Here is a 17,595-nt window from a genome sequence, read left to right as displayed (position 1 = left end):
CCTTTCTTTTCCCCGATAACCATCTAGGCAAACAAAACCCAAAAAGCTGCATAAAGTGCTTTCCAAAAAACTACCTAACACTGGCCTAATTGGACCATACACAAATGTAACCCACCACTGAACCCCAACTCTAAATATATAACAGCATAAATAATGCAAAAAAGTGTGCACTGAGAAGGAAGAAACTCCCACTCCTTACACCTCCCCTCTCATACACCCCTAACAGCCCTCCTCTCAAAATAAAATAAAATAAATATATAAAAACCTCCAAAGTTTACATTCCTAAATAAAAACAATATCGGTAGCAATTCTACTTAAAACTTCCCAGATGAGCCCCCCTCTTCGTCAGATCTCTTTAACCTTTCATACTCCAATATCATACATATTCCAATGTCATTGTCATGTACTTGACAAATCTCATTAACAAAGAGCAAGACCTATTGTTGTGGTCAAGTATTCCAATTTACACAATACTCATCCCCATCGTCCATCCCATATGCAACAAAAAACCATCGGGGATGTTTGGTGTGTAGCATCTTTCAATATTCCCAAGAATGTGATGCCCCATTCCATATTTGTTTAGGTACCAAAATCTGATGTGACGGGAGTTTTAACATTCCTAGAAATGAAGGATTCACAAAAAAACATGGGCATCTCATTCTCTTTTCATCAGAATCTCAATCCCATGGAAATCCTATTTTTGAGGCGAAATTGCCCTCACTATTTTGGTTGTGTAGAGATGCTAAACTATTTTAGTTAAAAAGGAGAGACGGAGGGTTGTGAATCTGGAAACTAACAAGAAAATGATTCAAGATATTCAAGAAACACAGGAGGGAGACCAGGCATTGGATGAAGGTCAATTTAGCCAAATGAAAACTAAACACCCCACAACAGTGCTAAACTCCTCAATCTGAATGCTCCATATTAGTCCCTATTATACTACTTTTAGCCATGTTACATTAAACATTTTGGCACAAAACCTCCCATCTCAACATGTATTCGCATATATTCTGTCAATCTCATATTAGGTTTTGCTCTATAATGCTTTTGAAACTTGAGGGAATTTTTTCCTCATCCAAATGAATACCACAGTTCCATAATTGCATCCAAAACAACTGCTTGATTCCCAAAGACAGACTCCAAAAAGAAAAAAAAAAAAAAAACTCAATGTAGCAACTTCTAAATCCAATACACACTTATCTTTTGTTTAAAATCCATAGTACCAGCTATCAAATGAAATTAGGACAAAATAATAAATAAATTCAAATAAAATTATCATATATCCTCATATTGATGAGTTCTTTTTATTTATTTGAATTTATAGAAAGATTGCACATAATTACCCACTGCAACTAGTTGGTATAAAGATTACAATTCATATCAGAATCAAGTTGGCATAATTATCAAACTAGATAGCAATAGTGAAATAAAAGGGAAAAACCAGTATCAGAAAGATTCATGGCAGATAACCTTGAAGAATATTCCCACGAATAACTTTAAGACCATAATGGACAGCAGCACCAATAAGGATGAAAACAGGCGATGGAGGATCAAGTGACATTGCTTCTGCTACAGTTAGAACAATCTTATCTTCCATGTGCTCAAACTGAGGCTCCAGCAAATGCACAGAAACAAGCTCATGGCCTATTTCAATTCCTTTTACAACACACAAATCAGAAAATACACCCTGCATCACGCAGCATTGAATGTAATCAAATATAGAAAACAGAGTATCTGTGCACTCAGTACTCTTGCTATGTCATTTCTAGTAGCAGCATACATACACTATCTTCAAGTTTTATTTGGATATTTAGGTCGCCACATAATCCACCACAATCACTGAGAGGAGAATCCTTCAAAGGAACATGAACAAGGTGATGAGGTAACCCATCAGTTTCAGGCATTAGCAGCCACATGAATTGCAAACCCACTAATGATGAGAATACATTATCTGCAATATTGGTCAAAAAGTGAACAAAATTTAATGCCTAGACATATTTCTTGTGGAAGGACAAATAAGGAAATGAAAATAAGGCTTTTAAAAGAACGCAGATATAAAAATAAAAAAATAATAAAAAACAAAAAAATAACCAATGCATAAATCACACAAGCAATTAAGCATACATTATATGTGACCAGTTCACAACATCATAACGTGGCATAACCACACAATGCCCAAGTCTTGGGCTAGCAATATTTATATGTCTCCAGACTTCTGATTTTTACCAAGGTCAATGTTCCTGATTTTGAACTAAGTTTATAGTTCACTCTATTAATTTTTCTCCAGCCAAAACTGCTCCAATAATCCATTTATCAGAATTAGCAGTGCCAATAAATAAAACTACTCTTATGATCTTATCTAAAACTACTCATATGATCTTATCTTGCATATCATTGAGAAAATGCATAAGCTGAATATTGAAGTCAACATGGGCAAGCCCAAGAAGAATTATGTAACATAAACAACAAAAACAGACAAATACAGAGATCTCTCTTTTTTGGTGGGCAGTAGGATGGGGACAATTTCTGAACAACTCTTTGACCTCAGTTTAGTCAGATTAGCTTTGAATGCATTTCTTTGTAACAGGGAAAAAAATGAAAAAAAAAATCAACAAATATACTGCACAGCATTCATGAGAAAAATATGTGATAATAGCATTTCAGGGATACCTTCACTATCAAAGGCACGGACACGAAGAGTAGCAAGCCCATCTAAGTCAAGTTTAATAGAGTTGTGAAATATCTGGATCCTGGAGATATTATCAATAAAAACCATGCATCGAATTACAATCCCTGTATGTACATCAGCAGCATACACAGCAGTCTCCTTTCGACCGCTGTAAGGGGCAATCGATATCAGCCTGGCACTCATTGAACACTGACTACTCAAGTTATATTCAGGCAGAACAGATAGAATATCATGATGATCCCAGGACCTGTGAAAAATATATTAACATTAGAAAGTTACCTTAATAACATTCTAAAATTTAAATTCCTTTCTTTCATAAAAAAATTTAAAAAAAAAAAAAATCTTCTTTGATATACAATATTGACAACGAAATAAAAATTATTGAGAAAGGGACAAAATACAAACAAAAGAGATGGTTGAGGCAGAAGAAAAGAAATGAAGAAAACATAATAAATTAGGGCAAATTGTCCCTTCCTATCATAATTTGTATAGCATTTTAAATTATACTTCCTGTTGCACCTTCATCTTCATACTCTTACCCCCATCCAACTTTATTTCTTGACAGTTAAGACCAAACTCAAGCTCATTTCATTCAAAAGCACTTGGCCCTCAACGCTCTAGATAAATAGGTGGTGTCGGTAAAAGACCATCACCTTCATGGCATTTTCTTGTCCCATCCAAACCTGACAAAAAACCCTCACCAGACTACCTCTATAATCATTAAAAATGGAAACTCCATCCAAATCCACAATAGGAGTTTCCATTTTAACCATATTAAGCCTGAATTTCATCCAACAATAAACCATCATCACACCTGTTGAGTAATTGGGTAAAATGAAAGACCTAAACTCAATGATAGGTCTCTCCCTCTATTTATAATAGGAATGGCCATAATGCCCTTGCCAACTCACACTTATTACTAACAAAACTCTAACACATAATAATAATAAATGGTAAAAGACTAAATAACCATTAACACTCCATATCCATCACCTCTGTTAGAGGTTATTATTATTATTATTATTATTATTAAGTGTGTTAGCATGTTAATTAGTGAGAGTTTGTTAGCGCATTATTGTCATTAGAATGTATTTGATTTGTATTATAAATAAAGGAAGAGACCTATTTTCAAGTTAGGTCATTCATTTAAACAAAAACTCAACATGGTGAACTTGTCTAGTTGAAAAACATGTTGGAATAATTGGGTTTTTCACATTCTCAACCTATGAAGTTGATGTGTGATAATCAAGTTGCTCTTCATATTGCCTCCAACCCGGTCTTTCAAGAGCAGATGAAACACATTGAAGTTGATTGCCACTTTGTTTGGGAAAAACTTGTGCAGGAGCTCATTATTACCACTCATGTGAAGTCTAATATACAACTCGCTAATTAGTTTACCGAAGCTTTGGGGGGTTCTTGTGTTAAATTTATCTATAACAAGCTAGGAGCATATAACATTTATGCTCCAGCTTGAGGGGGAGTGTTAGAGGTTATTTATGTAGTTTAGTATTAGTATTAAGTGGGTTCGTATGTTAATTAGTGAGAGTTAGTAATGGTATTATTGTCATTAGAATGTATTTGATTTGTATTATAAATGGAGGGAGAGACCTATCTTCAAGTTAGGTATTCATTTAATCAACATCTCAACAGGCTCCATGTATCCTCTCATAACCTATATTGTCCTTTCCAATGCGTCCTTTCAAATTAGCTCCTATAAATGTCTTTTTCAGATATTGGTATGCATTGTATGATACGATCCATATCTTCCCAAAATTGTCTTTTAAGGTTTCTACTAAGCCTATTTGGGAAGCATACGCACAACTTTATTTCTATCCAATTCATACTGCAGCTTAGGCAGCATCTCCCACTACTTTCTTTCTTCGTTTTAAGTTTAACCACCCCCTTCAGAGTGGGGGACCAAGCAAGGTAAGAAGCATGTTTGTGTCAATCTAAGCTCTATTAGAAAATTGATGGAGCACTAAGAGGAAATTAGGGTTTTAGAAGTTGTCATATAGGGTTACTTGATAAAATATATTAAAAAAATTTATAAAAAAAAAAAGGGCAGCCCGGTGCACAAAGCTCCCACGGATGCAAGGTCCGGAGAAAGGGCCGACCACAATGGATCTATAGTACACAGCCTTACCTTACATTTTTGCAAGAGGCTGTTTCCATGCCTTGAACCCGTGACCTCCAGGTCACATGGCAACAACCTTACTATTGCGCCTGAGCTCCCCTTCAAAATATATAAAAAAACAAAAACAAAAACAAAACAAAACAAAAAAAAAAACAAAAAAAGTTAAGATGGTAAGAGATGCCATTGGGATTATAGATCAAATGGGCAAAGAAAAAGAGTAAGAAAAAAAATACAAAGAAAGACCAAAACCCATCAATGTAGGACACGAAATAGGACAATGGATGGACATTAATTGGAGAAATTAGGGTTCTGTCTATCTTGGAGCTTGCAATATTTGTGTATTTTAGGGGCTTGTTTGTAACATCATGTATCTTTGAAGTATATGTGAAATATCTTGTAATTTAGGCTCTCCTATTAAGAGGGTGTGAAAGTTGTGTTAAGAGTTAGTTTTTAATGAATTTGAATTGAAAATTGAATGTGTGTTCTTTCCCCTAGTTGTATCTCCTTCTTCCTTCTTCCTTCTTCCTTCTTGTCCCCTTCGTCCTCTCTTCTTCTTTCTTACGGATAGGGTGTGAAAGTTGTGTTAAGGAGTTAGTTTGTGATGAATTTTAATTGAGAATTGAATGTGTTTTTGATGAATTTGAATTGAGAATTTAATGTTTGTTCTTTTCCCCAATTGTGTCCCCTTATTCCTCCTCTCTGCTTCTTCCTTCTTCCTTCTAGTCCCCTTCATCCTCTCTTCTTCTTTCTTATAAATAAAGTGTGAAAGTTGTGTTAAAAGCTAGTTTTTGATAAATTTGAATTGAGAATTAAATGTGTGCTCTTTCCCCAATTGTATTTCCTTCTTCCTCCTCTCTTATTTTTCCTTCTTCCTTCTTGTTTTTCCCCTCCTCCTCTCCTCCATCTTCCAATTTCTCCCTTGGCTATAATTTTGCACCACTATTTTCCTAGATCACCCATTGTCAGTAGTCGAGCTTGTTCAGAACATTATGCTTGTCTATGGCCACTTCTCTTGTGCACATGGAATGGCAACCATCATGTAAATAGTAGTATAGGTTCTATTCATTGTGCTAATGCCTTAGGGTAAAAAGTGAGTATGACTCCTCAATCAGTTTTATGTTTCCTTGCGCTATATTTAGAATAGCGTAGAAAGCTCTTTAGAAGAGGGTGAGTGTTCATCAATCATTGTAAAACTCACTACCTTTTGTAAGCATGTATAGCCTTGTAACTTCCCTCACTAAACACATTTCCAAGGGCATGTTCGCAAACATTACAAGTAGCTCTAGCATCCTACCAAATCTTCCCAACCCTGTATTTGCTTCAAATTAACTTATGCCAAGGGAACAAGGGAAACCTCCATAATCACTTCCACAATGAAAAAGATACTTTTGAACACCAAATTGCCTAGACTCAATCATCCTTCCGCCATTCTAAGGCTTAAAGACAATCTTCCAACTAATAAGATCTTCCCATCCCCAAGCCTAGATTACCCAACCTCTCTTTCTAACCTAAGGCCTACAAGAAATAGAAACCAAAATCCTAAACAAGGAAAACAAGACCATGGGAAGGAAAAAAGACTTCTCTCATAGAGATTCGAATTCTCATCTCAACTGTAGAATAAAGAGATAAGAATTTAAAAGTAGGTTTACATTTTTGTTCAATTTTTTTAACAAGAAAGACCAGTAGGAGGAGAAATTGGTATCAGAGCCTGTGTCCTAATATCAGTGTTTCTCAAGAGGAGAAATATGGTATTATGATCAGCAGAAGAGACAGAGAACAAGGGTCACTTTTTTATTAGAAGGCTTCAATAGAATCAAATATAAGATTTTATGAGAATTTGATAGAAGAAGTTTGGAGAGAAAAATACTTCAAACTAGATTCTTCTAAAGCCAATTTTGAATCAGATCCTATTGTGATAGATCAAAAAAGAGTTAAGAAAGGTCTAGAATCACAACTAATAGAGATTGAAAGGCAGATTAGTCTTTATCAATCTAGAATTAGGCAATGTGAGTGGCAGTTAGAACAATTCCACAAAACTCTAGGATCAGAATCAGACGGCCAAGATCTCATTAATCTTCAAAAATGAAGGAAAGTCAGTCCATCATGAACAAAATTAGAGAAATAATTAAAAGTTATGAGGACAAAATACAATCTCTCAGTAAGGGAGAAGATCTTCAATCATGTCAAGTCAGGAGCAACATATCAGGAAGATATACTGCTAAAGACTATGAGGATGCATAGGAACAGGAGGTTCAGAGTGCTCTCAAAGACATTGATGAAACAAAAGTTTTGTCAGACATAACAGAAGATATCCAAAATGCTCAGGAGGAGTTGGAGAAATTACTGCATCGTGAAAAATGGACAGAGAATGAAATCTCAGAGATTCAAAGGAGAATCAATAAAAGGCTTAACGAGGTAGAAAACCTCAAGGCTAAGAAACTAGCCAGTGCTGAAAAAATTCTTGCAAGAACCAGTAATGGTTTAGTAAGACGTGGATCTGCAAGAGCAGGACCATCAGGTTATAAGGAAATAGTACAAGTAAGTTTTCTAGAAGTTTCATCTTGGGATGCAAAGCCAGAATGGCAGCCCCTAAGAATGGAACCACAACCATGGGAGCGAAAGAAGTTATCTTTCAAGGAAATACTCCAAACTATGGCAAAACAGCAGGAGCCTATTTTAAATTACCCAGGAAGAATTCAGGAGGAATTCAAACCAAGGAAAAGTGTTCCAGAGGGAGTACCCCAGAACGGAACAATCCTTAGGCTCAATTGCGAAAAGGATCCCGCAATTACGATTGATGATTGGGCTATGGATATTAGATATCATATCCTTAGCAGAGGAATTGAATCTTGGTCAATAGAGCAAGCATATAAATTTGCAGTAGCCACACTAAGAGGAAATGTTGGAGATTTTGGGATATACTTCAAAGAAACTCATATATGAATACCATTATCATAAACACTATCAAAACTCCAGATGAAGTAATTGCTATCATAGCAGATTTCCTCAAACATGAGTTTGTAGGATATTCGCTAGTTGATAGAGGTGACGAGCTAGTTGAAAAAGCCAGAATGGCTCTCACAAAGATTAAGATCTGTGACATGTGTTACTTTGAAGAGTTTCTTTGTGAATTTCAATATTGGTATTATAAGCTCAGACCACAAGATCAAGCATATGCAAAAGAAGTTTTTATCAACAATTTACCCGATAATTGGCCAGAAGTGGTAAAACAAGTTGTTAAGCAGAGACTAGAGAGAGATACAGAAGTATCAGATACTCTCGGAGTCAGAGCAGAAACAGTAAGACAAATGATAAGACTTTACTATATGCAGCGGCATATTTTTCAAGATGTAAGAAACATGCCTTATATGAATCCAGATTGTTATCCCAAGACAAGTGGGGTAGCAGGGAGATACGGCTATAACCAGAGACCAACTAGATACTCAGAACGAGTAGAAACTAGTTGTGCCGGAGGAGTTTTCCATAAGAAGATTAAGTCATCCAAAGTCAAAGGAAAGACTTGGAAGAAATTTGGAAAAAGGAAGAACTCTAGAAAAGGGCAGAAAAACTCAGAAAAAAGATATCTTAGACCCGATAGGGTTAGGAAGACGTCAAGGAATCGTTCAAAAAGAAATATGGACGATATCCTAAATGTCCGCAAGGAAAATCCTTGGAGAATTGTGACTATTGTTGGTTTTGTGGTAAGAAGGGTCATAAGGCTAATAATTGTCCAGAAGCAGAAAAAAGAAAGGGTAGCCTCAAGAATATCGTGATGGAGAATTCTTTAGAACTACTTTATGAACTGATTTGGGGAGAGGAGATAGACTCAAATGATGAGAGTATTCATTCTATTTTCTCATAATACTCCGATTCGAAAGAAGAAGAAGAAGATTCAGAGGATGAATCTCCTTATAATCTTAAGCTAAGTCAGTTAAGACTAGCTATGATTAAAGCAGTAGATAGAGCACCACAACTAGTTTCTCTAGAAGGAGAAGAAGGAGATCTAGTGTAGACTGCAGAAACTGAAATTCCTTTAGAAAGTAGGGATTGTCAAGAGTGGAGGATGCCTCGAGCCAGTTGGGCTGAAGCATACCAAACCTCTTGGATACCTTACAAAGAGACAGTAAAGGTAATTGAGAAAGAGGTAACAGCAGAAGTATCCAGTACAGATGCAGGAACATTTATAGTTCCATTACTCACTACACAAGAAGTCCAGAGAACAATGGATAAAAAGGCAAGATATGTCCACTATGGAATTATCCAGGTAATGATAGATCCATTGGTCAGGAAAGGGCAAGATCTTCCAATCCTTATTGCAGTTATGGATGGAAGTATCGGTAATTTTGGTAGGTCCTTACTAGGAGGAGCAAGGGCTAACTTACATTCAGGAGCAGCCTGGATAAAAGTAATACCAGATTTACATGTTGATCTTCAGGATAAAAGTGGGGAGAAAACTCTACAGATTAGAGTTAATACGCGAGACTGGCAGAATATGTTAAAATGTAGCTCAGATAGGAGGTGCATTAGGCTCATTGCCAGGTTATATTTAAAGTTCTATAACACGGGGAAACCAACCCTCAGAAGGGTAGTCAATAGATTCACTCAACTCTTCGAAACAAATCAAACCGACTCAGTCAAATGATTACAACTAGAAGTTGTGAATCCAAGAGCACTAAGTTGGCCTCAGATTTGGGTAACCCTAAGAACAGAAGAAAGATTGAAAAATCTTTTGCCAGAGTCAATACAACAAGAGGCAAATAGATTAATTATAACAGAACCTTTGAGTGATTATACTCCTAGCAGAGCGAGTATATCTAGAGAGGAAAATATAAATTCAGAAACTAGATCAGAAGGATCTGGACCATCTGAATTAAGAAGGACTTCAAGTAGTAGAAGGGTAGTTGGTCAAAGAACCATAAGAATCCTTATCTATGCAGATGAAGAAGAAGACCAATCTCATATAGCATATATGGGAACATCCATTTTAAGTGCCAAAATCGAAGAATTGGCAACATTAGTAAACATTTCTATCAGTAAGGTGGAATGTACAGCCCTTATCGATACTAGGTGTACATGGTCTTGTACGAGGATCAGATTTCCAAAAGTGACTTGGGAATCAGAAAATCTTCAGGTTATAATTGGTAACAATGCATTACTCCAGATTGGAGAAGTTGCCAAAAATGTGAAGATAAGGATGAATGGCAAAGATTACGAGGAACAGATTCTTTGCTTGATTCCAGAATTACCAGATGATCTTCTTTTGAGAAGTAAATTCCTTAGAAAATATCAGCCATTTACGATATTTTCAGAAGTAATAATCCTAGACAACCATTTCATTCTGAAATCCTCAAGTACTATTATAAAGAATTACATGATAGTCGAGGAAGAAAAATCAGAAGAAAAATCTAATTATCAGGAGAAACTTGATAATTGGAAGGAACTGGTATCAGGAAGTATCCTAAAGGTAAATCAGTCAGAAGAAGAAGAAAGTAATCTTGAAGAAATCAAAAAATGCTTTTAGAAAATTGGTCGGAGAATCCACAGGCATTATGGCAGAAAGTCATGCCAGAAGTAGATATTGTGCTTAAAAATCCCAATACAATTATCAGGAGTAAAGGGATTAGTTATCCAAATGAAAAGATAAGGGAATTTGAGAAGCAAATTCCAGAATTATTAAATTTGGGACTCATTAGGCATAGTACGAGTGAGCACAGGAGTGCTGCATTCATGGTAACAAATCATGCCAAGCAAGTACGTGGAAAAGTCAGGATGGTTATTGATTATAGAGATCTAAATAGGAAAACAAGAGATGATGGGTATAATTTACCTAATCAAGAGTCTCTTAAAAATAGAATAAGAAGGGAGAAACCCTTAGTTTATTCTTAATTCGATCTCAAATCAGGATATTGGCAAATAAAAGTCAAAGAAAGAGCAGTGGCTCTTAAAGCCTTCACTATGCCAATTGGGCTTTTTGAATGGTTAATTATGCCATTTGGATTGAAGAATGCCCCAGGAATCTTCCGGAGAAGGATGGATAAAGCGTTTGAAGGAATGACTAGATTTGTTGCAGTTTATATTGATGACGTTCTAGTATTTAGTAGAAATACTAAGGACCACTTAGAACATTTGAGGCAAGTGACACAAGTGTTTAGAAGAGAAGGAGTGGTTCTTTCAAAAAGAAAAACCATTTGGATGCAACCTCACATTGAACTTTTAGGTTTAAAAATTCAAGGGAGCGAAGAAGAACTTCAGTTGCACATAGCAAAAAGGCTATGTGAATTTCCTAATTAATTCAAAGATAGAAGGCAGTGTCAATGCTTTCTAAGAGTACTGAATTACATTAAAAAATTTATAAAAAATTTGGCAGAAAAGGCAGCACCAATTCAAAGAAAGGTTTCAGTAAAGAATCCCTAGAATTGGACTTCAAAAGATACTGAAGTAATAAAAGCCTTAAAGGAAGAAGCCAAGAATTTGCCAAAGTTAGAATATCCAGATGATATAAAATTAGATATAATTCTGGAAACCGATGCTTCAGATATAACATGGGGATGTGTTTTAAAAATCAGGAAGATTGATAAAACAGAGCATCTCAGCAGATATTGGAGTGGATGTTTTAATGGAGCAGAACTGAATTACCCAGTTCATGAAAAATAGTTGTTGGCAATCCTTAAAGAAATTAGGGCTAATGAACTCTTTTTGGGTAAACCCTTCATCGTTAGAACAGATAGTTCCTACGTGAAGCACTTCATGGGAATTAAGTTAAAACGATACATTCAAACAAGACTAGTTAGATGGAGAAATGAATTACAATATTACTCCTTTAATGTAGAACATATTAAAGGAGGAGACAATATTTTTGCTGATACTCTAACCAGATATTTGAATTCTTACAGATCTAATGGCAAGCAGTAGCAGCAGCAGTAGTAGCCATTACAAATGTCCGATTTGTCAGGAAATGCATAAGGTGGCAGATTGCCCAATTGCCTGATTTGTTGACAAGCAAAGACAGATAACTTTCAACTCCAAAAAGGGAGAAGGAAGTAGCAAAGAAAGGAGAAGCGTTTCTCAGAAGAGAGAACGTCCAGTTCCAGTTCTTGAACAAAACCAGGTGAAGAAGGGAAGTTTGTCCAGGAATGAGGACAGGCCCAGTGACAAGAGTCATATCCAGTGTTTTTTTTTGCAGCCAATTTGGACATTACAGCACTCAATGTGTCCAAAATCCTAGAACCAGGAGGGTAAGGAGAGAAGGCATGCAGAAATTTTGATTGCAATTGAAAGAAAATATCTCCAGAAATTTGAAGAAGCAAATTTAACATAATTTGTGATTGGAGCAAAGAAAATAATTGATCAAATTAAAAATTGAGAGCATCATCTTGCTTCAACTCAGGCCATGAAGAGTGATCTTCAAATTGTACTTGCAAAACTAGCAAGAAAGCGGCACGATGAAGAAATCATTAGTGCTTTGAAAGATCTCTGAAGGAAGACGAGATCGTTGATAGATGAACGATTCAGATGATAGTTCAGGTGTCATCATATCCCAGGCCAGACTGAGCGGACTACTCAGAACGGTCATATCAGACATTTGTCCACAACCATGTCATATCCCAGGCCATGCCGAAAGGATGATTCGTCGAGTCATATCTTTAGTTGTTTAGTCAAAGTTACTTTATTAAAGTTGTAGATAGTTTGTTTTTAGGTGAATCAGCAAGCATGTGTTGTCCCCTCTTTCTTTTCTTTTTTAAAGTAAATGAGTCAGCAAAGCATGTGTTGTCCCTTGCTTTATCCTTTATTTAAAGTAGCTTTTGCTTTACGTCGATATCAGACATCTGCTTTTGAGAAAGCAAGTTGTGCTTATCCATTAGCAGTCGCTAGCCTATATAAGGGAGCTCCAACTCTTGTGTTCGGAGAGGGAAAATTAAGAAACATTAATACAAGTCTATTCAGTTCAAAGATCTCTCTCTTTTGAATCTTTATTAAATTCCTACTGGACTCAATTCTGAGACTAGAGTAACCAGGGGGAAAGGAAAATTAATTAATAAAAGTTTATTACGTCTTCTTGATCTTTCTCTTCAACCCTGTACAAAGCTATAATAGGTAATCTTTCGTATACCACTAGTATGCTTGGTGTCTAAATGGAACCTCTGCGAACGCTCCTTCTAACGAGCTTCCTTGGGCTTCCTTAGAGCTTCAACCGTCACACAATAGTGTTTGGAATAGAAAGAAAGATTCAAAGAGAGAGAGATCTTTGAACTGAATAGACTTGTATTAATGTTTCTTCATTTTCCCTCTCCGAACACAAGGGTCGGAGCTCCCTTATATAGGCTAGCGACTACTAATGGATAAACATAACTTGCTTTCTCAAAAACAGATGTCTGATATCGACGTAAAGCAAAAGTTACTTTAAATAAAGGATAAAGGAAGGGACAGCACATGTTTTGCTGACTCACTTACTTTAAAAAAGAAAAGAAAGAGGGGACAGCACATGCTTGCTGACTCACCTAAGAACAAACTACCAACAACATTAATAAAGTAACTTTTGACTAAACAACAAAAGATATGACCCGAAGAATCGTCCTTTCGGCATGGCCTGGGATATGACATGGTTCTGGACAAATGTCTAATATGACCCTTCTAAGTAGTCCACTCAGTCTGGTCTGGGATATGATGGCACCTGAACTATCATCTGAACTGTTCATCTGTCAACGATCTCGTCTTTCTTCAGAGATCTTTCAAAGCACTTATGATTTCTTCATCGTACTGCTTTCTTGCTAATTCTGCAAGTACAATCTGAAGATCACTCTTCATGGCCTGAGTTGAAGCAAGATGATGCTCCCAAATTTTAATATGATTAATTATTTTCTTTGCTCTAATCGCAAATTCTGCGAAATTTGCTTCTTCAAATTTCTGGAGATATTTTTCTTCAATTGCAATCAAAATTTCATGATCAGAGAAGAATATACAATCTAAAGTCATCCTAGCTTCTAAAAGATAAATTCCCCATAAATTCTGAACCAATTCATAGAATTTCCTATGTTTCTGGAAATCCTACCAGTCTGGTTCTTCTTCATGAAAATCTGAGACTGTTTCATCCTTCCGATCTTCAGGAAAAAGATTCCAGAACAAAACTTTTCCTGATTTCAACTTAATTGGTTCAATGTAGCTAGTCCACCATAACCGTCCTGGATTAGTGAAATTTAGCATATGTTTTACCATTGCTGGCAAGAAATCAAAAGCTTGCCCTGTTTTGTTGAATCCAAAAAACTGGACTTCTCCTGTCCTTAAGGCCTTCTATACTGCAATTAGAAGTTCAAGGTTTATATTTTTTGAAATGTGTAATTTTGGAATTCCCAATCCACTTCTCATCCAAAATTGCTTCAATTTTGGATACTTTAAAATACTTACTATCGCTCTGGTAGTAAAGTTGTATTTCTTCAGTTGAATATCCATTTCAACTTAAGTTTAATCTGTTGATGAATGAGTTCTGATGTACTCTCCCTGTTAACAATCCTAAAATTTTCTGAAATAATGGTTTCAAACTCTTCCAATATTTCTACCACTTTTCTAAGATTAACTAAAAAAGATGTATTTGCTGGACTCGTTGGATTATTGATTAACCCTTCTAGCAAATTTCTTTTTCCCTCTGCGATTTCTGGAGTCCTTCCTAGAAAATCTTCGATAATAAAATCAACTTCAATTGTTTCTCTATCCTTACTGGATCTTGAAACATTCTTGTTGATGACGACTGAGTCATCTTTTTGCATGCCTTCTCTCCTTACCCTCCTGGTTCTAGGATTCTGGACACATTGAGTGTTGTAATGTCCAAATTGGCTGCAAAAAAAACACTGGATATGACTCTTGTCACTGGGCCTATCCTCCTTCCTGGACAAACTTCCCTTCTTCGCCTGGTTTTGTTCCAGAACTGGAACTAAATGTTCTCTCTTCTGAGAAACGCTTCTCCTTTCTTTGCTACTTCCTTCTCCCTTTTTGGAGTTGAAAGTTATCTGTCTTTGCTTGTCAACAAATCAGGCAATTGGGCAATCTGCCACCTTATATCTTTCCTAACAAATCAAACATTTGTAATGGCTACTACTGCTGCTGCTACTGCTTGCCATTAGATCTGTAAGAATTCAAATATCTGGTTAGAGTATCAGCAAAAATAATGTCTCTTCCTTTAATATGTTATACATTAAAGGAGTAATATTGTAATTCATTTCTTCATCTAACCAATCTTGCTTGAATGCATCGTTCTAACTTAATTCTCATGAAGTGCTTCACGTAGGAACTATCTGTTCTAACGATGAAGGGTTTACCCAAAAAGAGTTCATTAGCCCTAATTCCTTTAAGGATTGCCAACAACTCTTTTTCATGAACTGGGTAATTCAGTTCTGTTCTATTAAAACATCCACTCCAATATCTGCTGAGATGCTCTGTTTTATCAATCTTCCTGATTTTTAAAATACATCCCCATGCTATATCTGAAGCATCGGTTTCCAAAATTATATCTAATTTTGTACTGTCTAGATATTCTAACTTTGGCAAATTCTTGGCTTCTTCCTTTAAAGCTTTTACTACTTCAGTATCTTCTGAAGTCCAATTCTAGGGATTCTTTACTGAAACCTTTCTTTGAATTGGTGCTGCCTTTTCTGCCAAATTTTTTATAAATTTTCTAATGTAATTCAATAATCCTAGAAAGCATTGACACTGCCTTCTATCTTTGAATTAATTGGGAAATTCACATAGCCTTTCTGCTATATGCGGCTGAAGTTCCTCTTCGCTCCCTTAAATTTTTAAACCTAAAAGTTCAATCTGAGGTTGCATCCAAATGATTTTTCTTTCTAAAAGAATCATTCCTTCTCTTCTGAACACTTGTGCCCCCTGCCTCAAATATTCTAAGTGGTCCTTAGTATTTCTACTAAATACTAGAACGTCATCAATATAAACTGCAACAAATTCAGTCATTCCTTCAAACGCTTTATCCATCCTTCTCTGGAAGATCCTAGGGCATTCTTCAATCTAAATAGCATAACTAACCATTCGAAAAGCCCAATTGGCGTAGTGAAGGCTGTAAGAGCTACATTTAAAAAATGTTATTAATCAAAATTTTGATCACATAAAACACGCATTCTTTTTCGACTAGTGAGGTTTACTACATCTATGTGAAGATCTGCAACAAATCCCATGAAGGTCGGAAATTTGCTTCTCGTGCTGTTGATAAGCAATAATATTCTTTTTTACAAAGACAAGTATGTGATTCAGTGAACTATGATGAGAGGGGTTTAAAGAAGGGATTTCTTGGCTGATTTAGCATTTTTATTTTCTGTTTTCGTTCTTCTTTTATCTTTTATTTTTTTTCTTTTTGAGTTTTTCCTTTGTTTTTATTTTTTTAAGGATTTAGTGTCCCCGCTTTGATTGTACATTTTGTACCTTAATACATCTTCTTTTATTATAAAAAGATATTAAGCCTTCCTAAATTTTAAGAATCTGCAAAATGGCCCCCTCTGTTCTATTTGTAAGGTCTAGAAGTACTTGCACTCAGTACCCGCATTCCAACTTAAACATCAGAATTAGAATCTATTATGCATCATTCTTAGCTTGTGCTATTCTGCTTAGTCTTCATTCTAGTGTTTCAATTGCATCACCATGCCCACAAGAGAAAATGCAATGTGCTGTGCAGTTTCTATCCTATAGAATACATCTAACGAGATGCTACATAGTCCAAGCTACTGGGTTATAGCTGAAAGAGACACGGCCAACTCAGCCACCAAATATTGCTAGATTTCCGTGACTCAATTGTAAGGGGAAATTTACTAAAGAAATGCTTGGTGTGGTTTCCAGCGATTCATCAGACCTCAGTTCAACAGATTAGCGAATGTGGTAAAGATAATGTGAATGAATAAGGGATGCTCTTGCTGGATGCTCATGAAAATGTCGTCCACACAATACTGCTTCAAAGAATCACGACTCAAATGTCACCGTCGGGAAGCACTTGGGCACTAACTAAGCGGAAGCTAGAGAGCATTTTCACTGTAATGTCAAAACTCAAGCACATAGGATCAAATGAAGAGCATACACTGCACATACCACTGAAAACAGCCATCACTTCCTCGAAGCCGGTACTCCACCGGATTTTTTATCGTGGGAGGCAACAATACGTTCAAATCTGCCAAGTGAGGACCGGAGAGCGAACGCGACGCCGGAAAGCCCGCTAGCACAAGTAGCATCCATATAGCCAAGTGTAGTGGCATCTTCAAGTGTCCCGAATTCACCGAGAATGAGGACCAGAGGATGCCGGAGAGACCCTTTCTTTTGCAGAGTGTCCTGCTCCGCTCTGCATAGCAGCTTCAGGTGAATGCCCAATTAATTTGAGGATAAACCCAAGGTCTAGGGCTTTAGGAACGTGCGAGCTAAATATTAATTATTGTATAAAATTTTTATATGATAATAGTATTTCTTTTATTTAATAAATTAGAAATATCAATTAAAATGTTGATTAACATAAATATTAATTCTCCCAATAAACATTTTAAATACTATCTAATTAGAATTTAATTAAAATTTCCTCATGTTAATTATAACATTAACTAAAATTTATGTTATTAGTATTTTTAATTGTCATTTTTAATATTTTATAATTAAATTTTAAAATTATTCCCTAATTAAAATTAATTAAATTTTAATTGAAACTTTATAATCAATATCTTTAAATAACATTGTATATATTTATAATCAAAATAATTAATATTTATGCTAATTTAAATATTTTACTTTAGTT

The 17,595-nt window shown here is 35.8% G+C and overlaps 1 protein-coding gene across 2 annotated transcripts in view; it reads right to left on the bottom strand.

Moving 5' to 3' along the window:
- Positions 1-17,205, bottom strand: part of LOC131154248 (nuclear pore complex protein GP210) — a 138,831-nt gene extending 121,626 nt beyond the window's left edge. Inside the window, exons 1-4 of one of the 2 annotated variants that reach the window (XM_058106901.1) lie at positions 16,905-17,205; positions 2,671-2,936; positions 1,785-1,951; positions 1,471-1,687 (exon numbers count right to left, since the gene is read on the bottom strand). In XM_058106901.1, coding sequence (XP_057962884.1) covers positions 1,471-1,687; positions 1,785-1,951; positions 2,671-2,936; positions 16,905-17,068 — 814 coding nt within the window. In that variant the 5' untranslated portion in view covers positions 17,069-17,205. The remainder of the gene's footprint in view (positions 1-1,470; positions 1,688-1,784; positions 1,952-2,670; positions 2,937-16,904) is intronic. The other variant, XM_058106902.1, reaches the window with a different exon arrangement.
- Positions 17,206-17,595: the final 390 nt, after the last annotated feature.

Source organism: Malania oleifera, chromosome 4 (genome assembly GCF_029873635.1).
Source record: "Malania oleifera isolate guangnan ecotype guangnan chromosome 4, ASM2987363v1, whole genome shotgun sequence".
In the NCBI taxonomy this organism is placed as follows: domain Eukaryota; kingdom Viridiplantae; phylum Streptophyta; class Magnoliopsida; order Santalales; family Ximeniaceae; genus Malania; species Malania oleifera.
The sequence above is the reverse complement of the archived record's forward strand: the minus strand, read 5'-3'. Positions and strand labels throughout refer to the sequence as shown.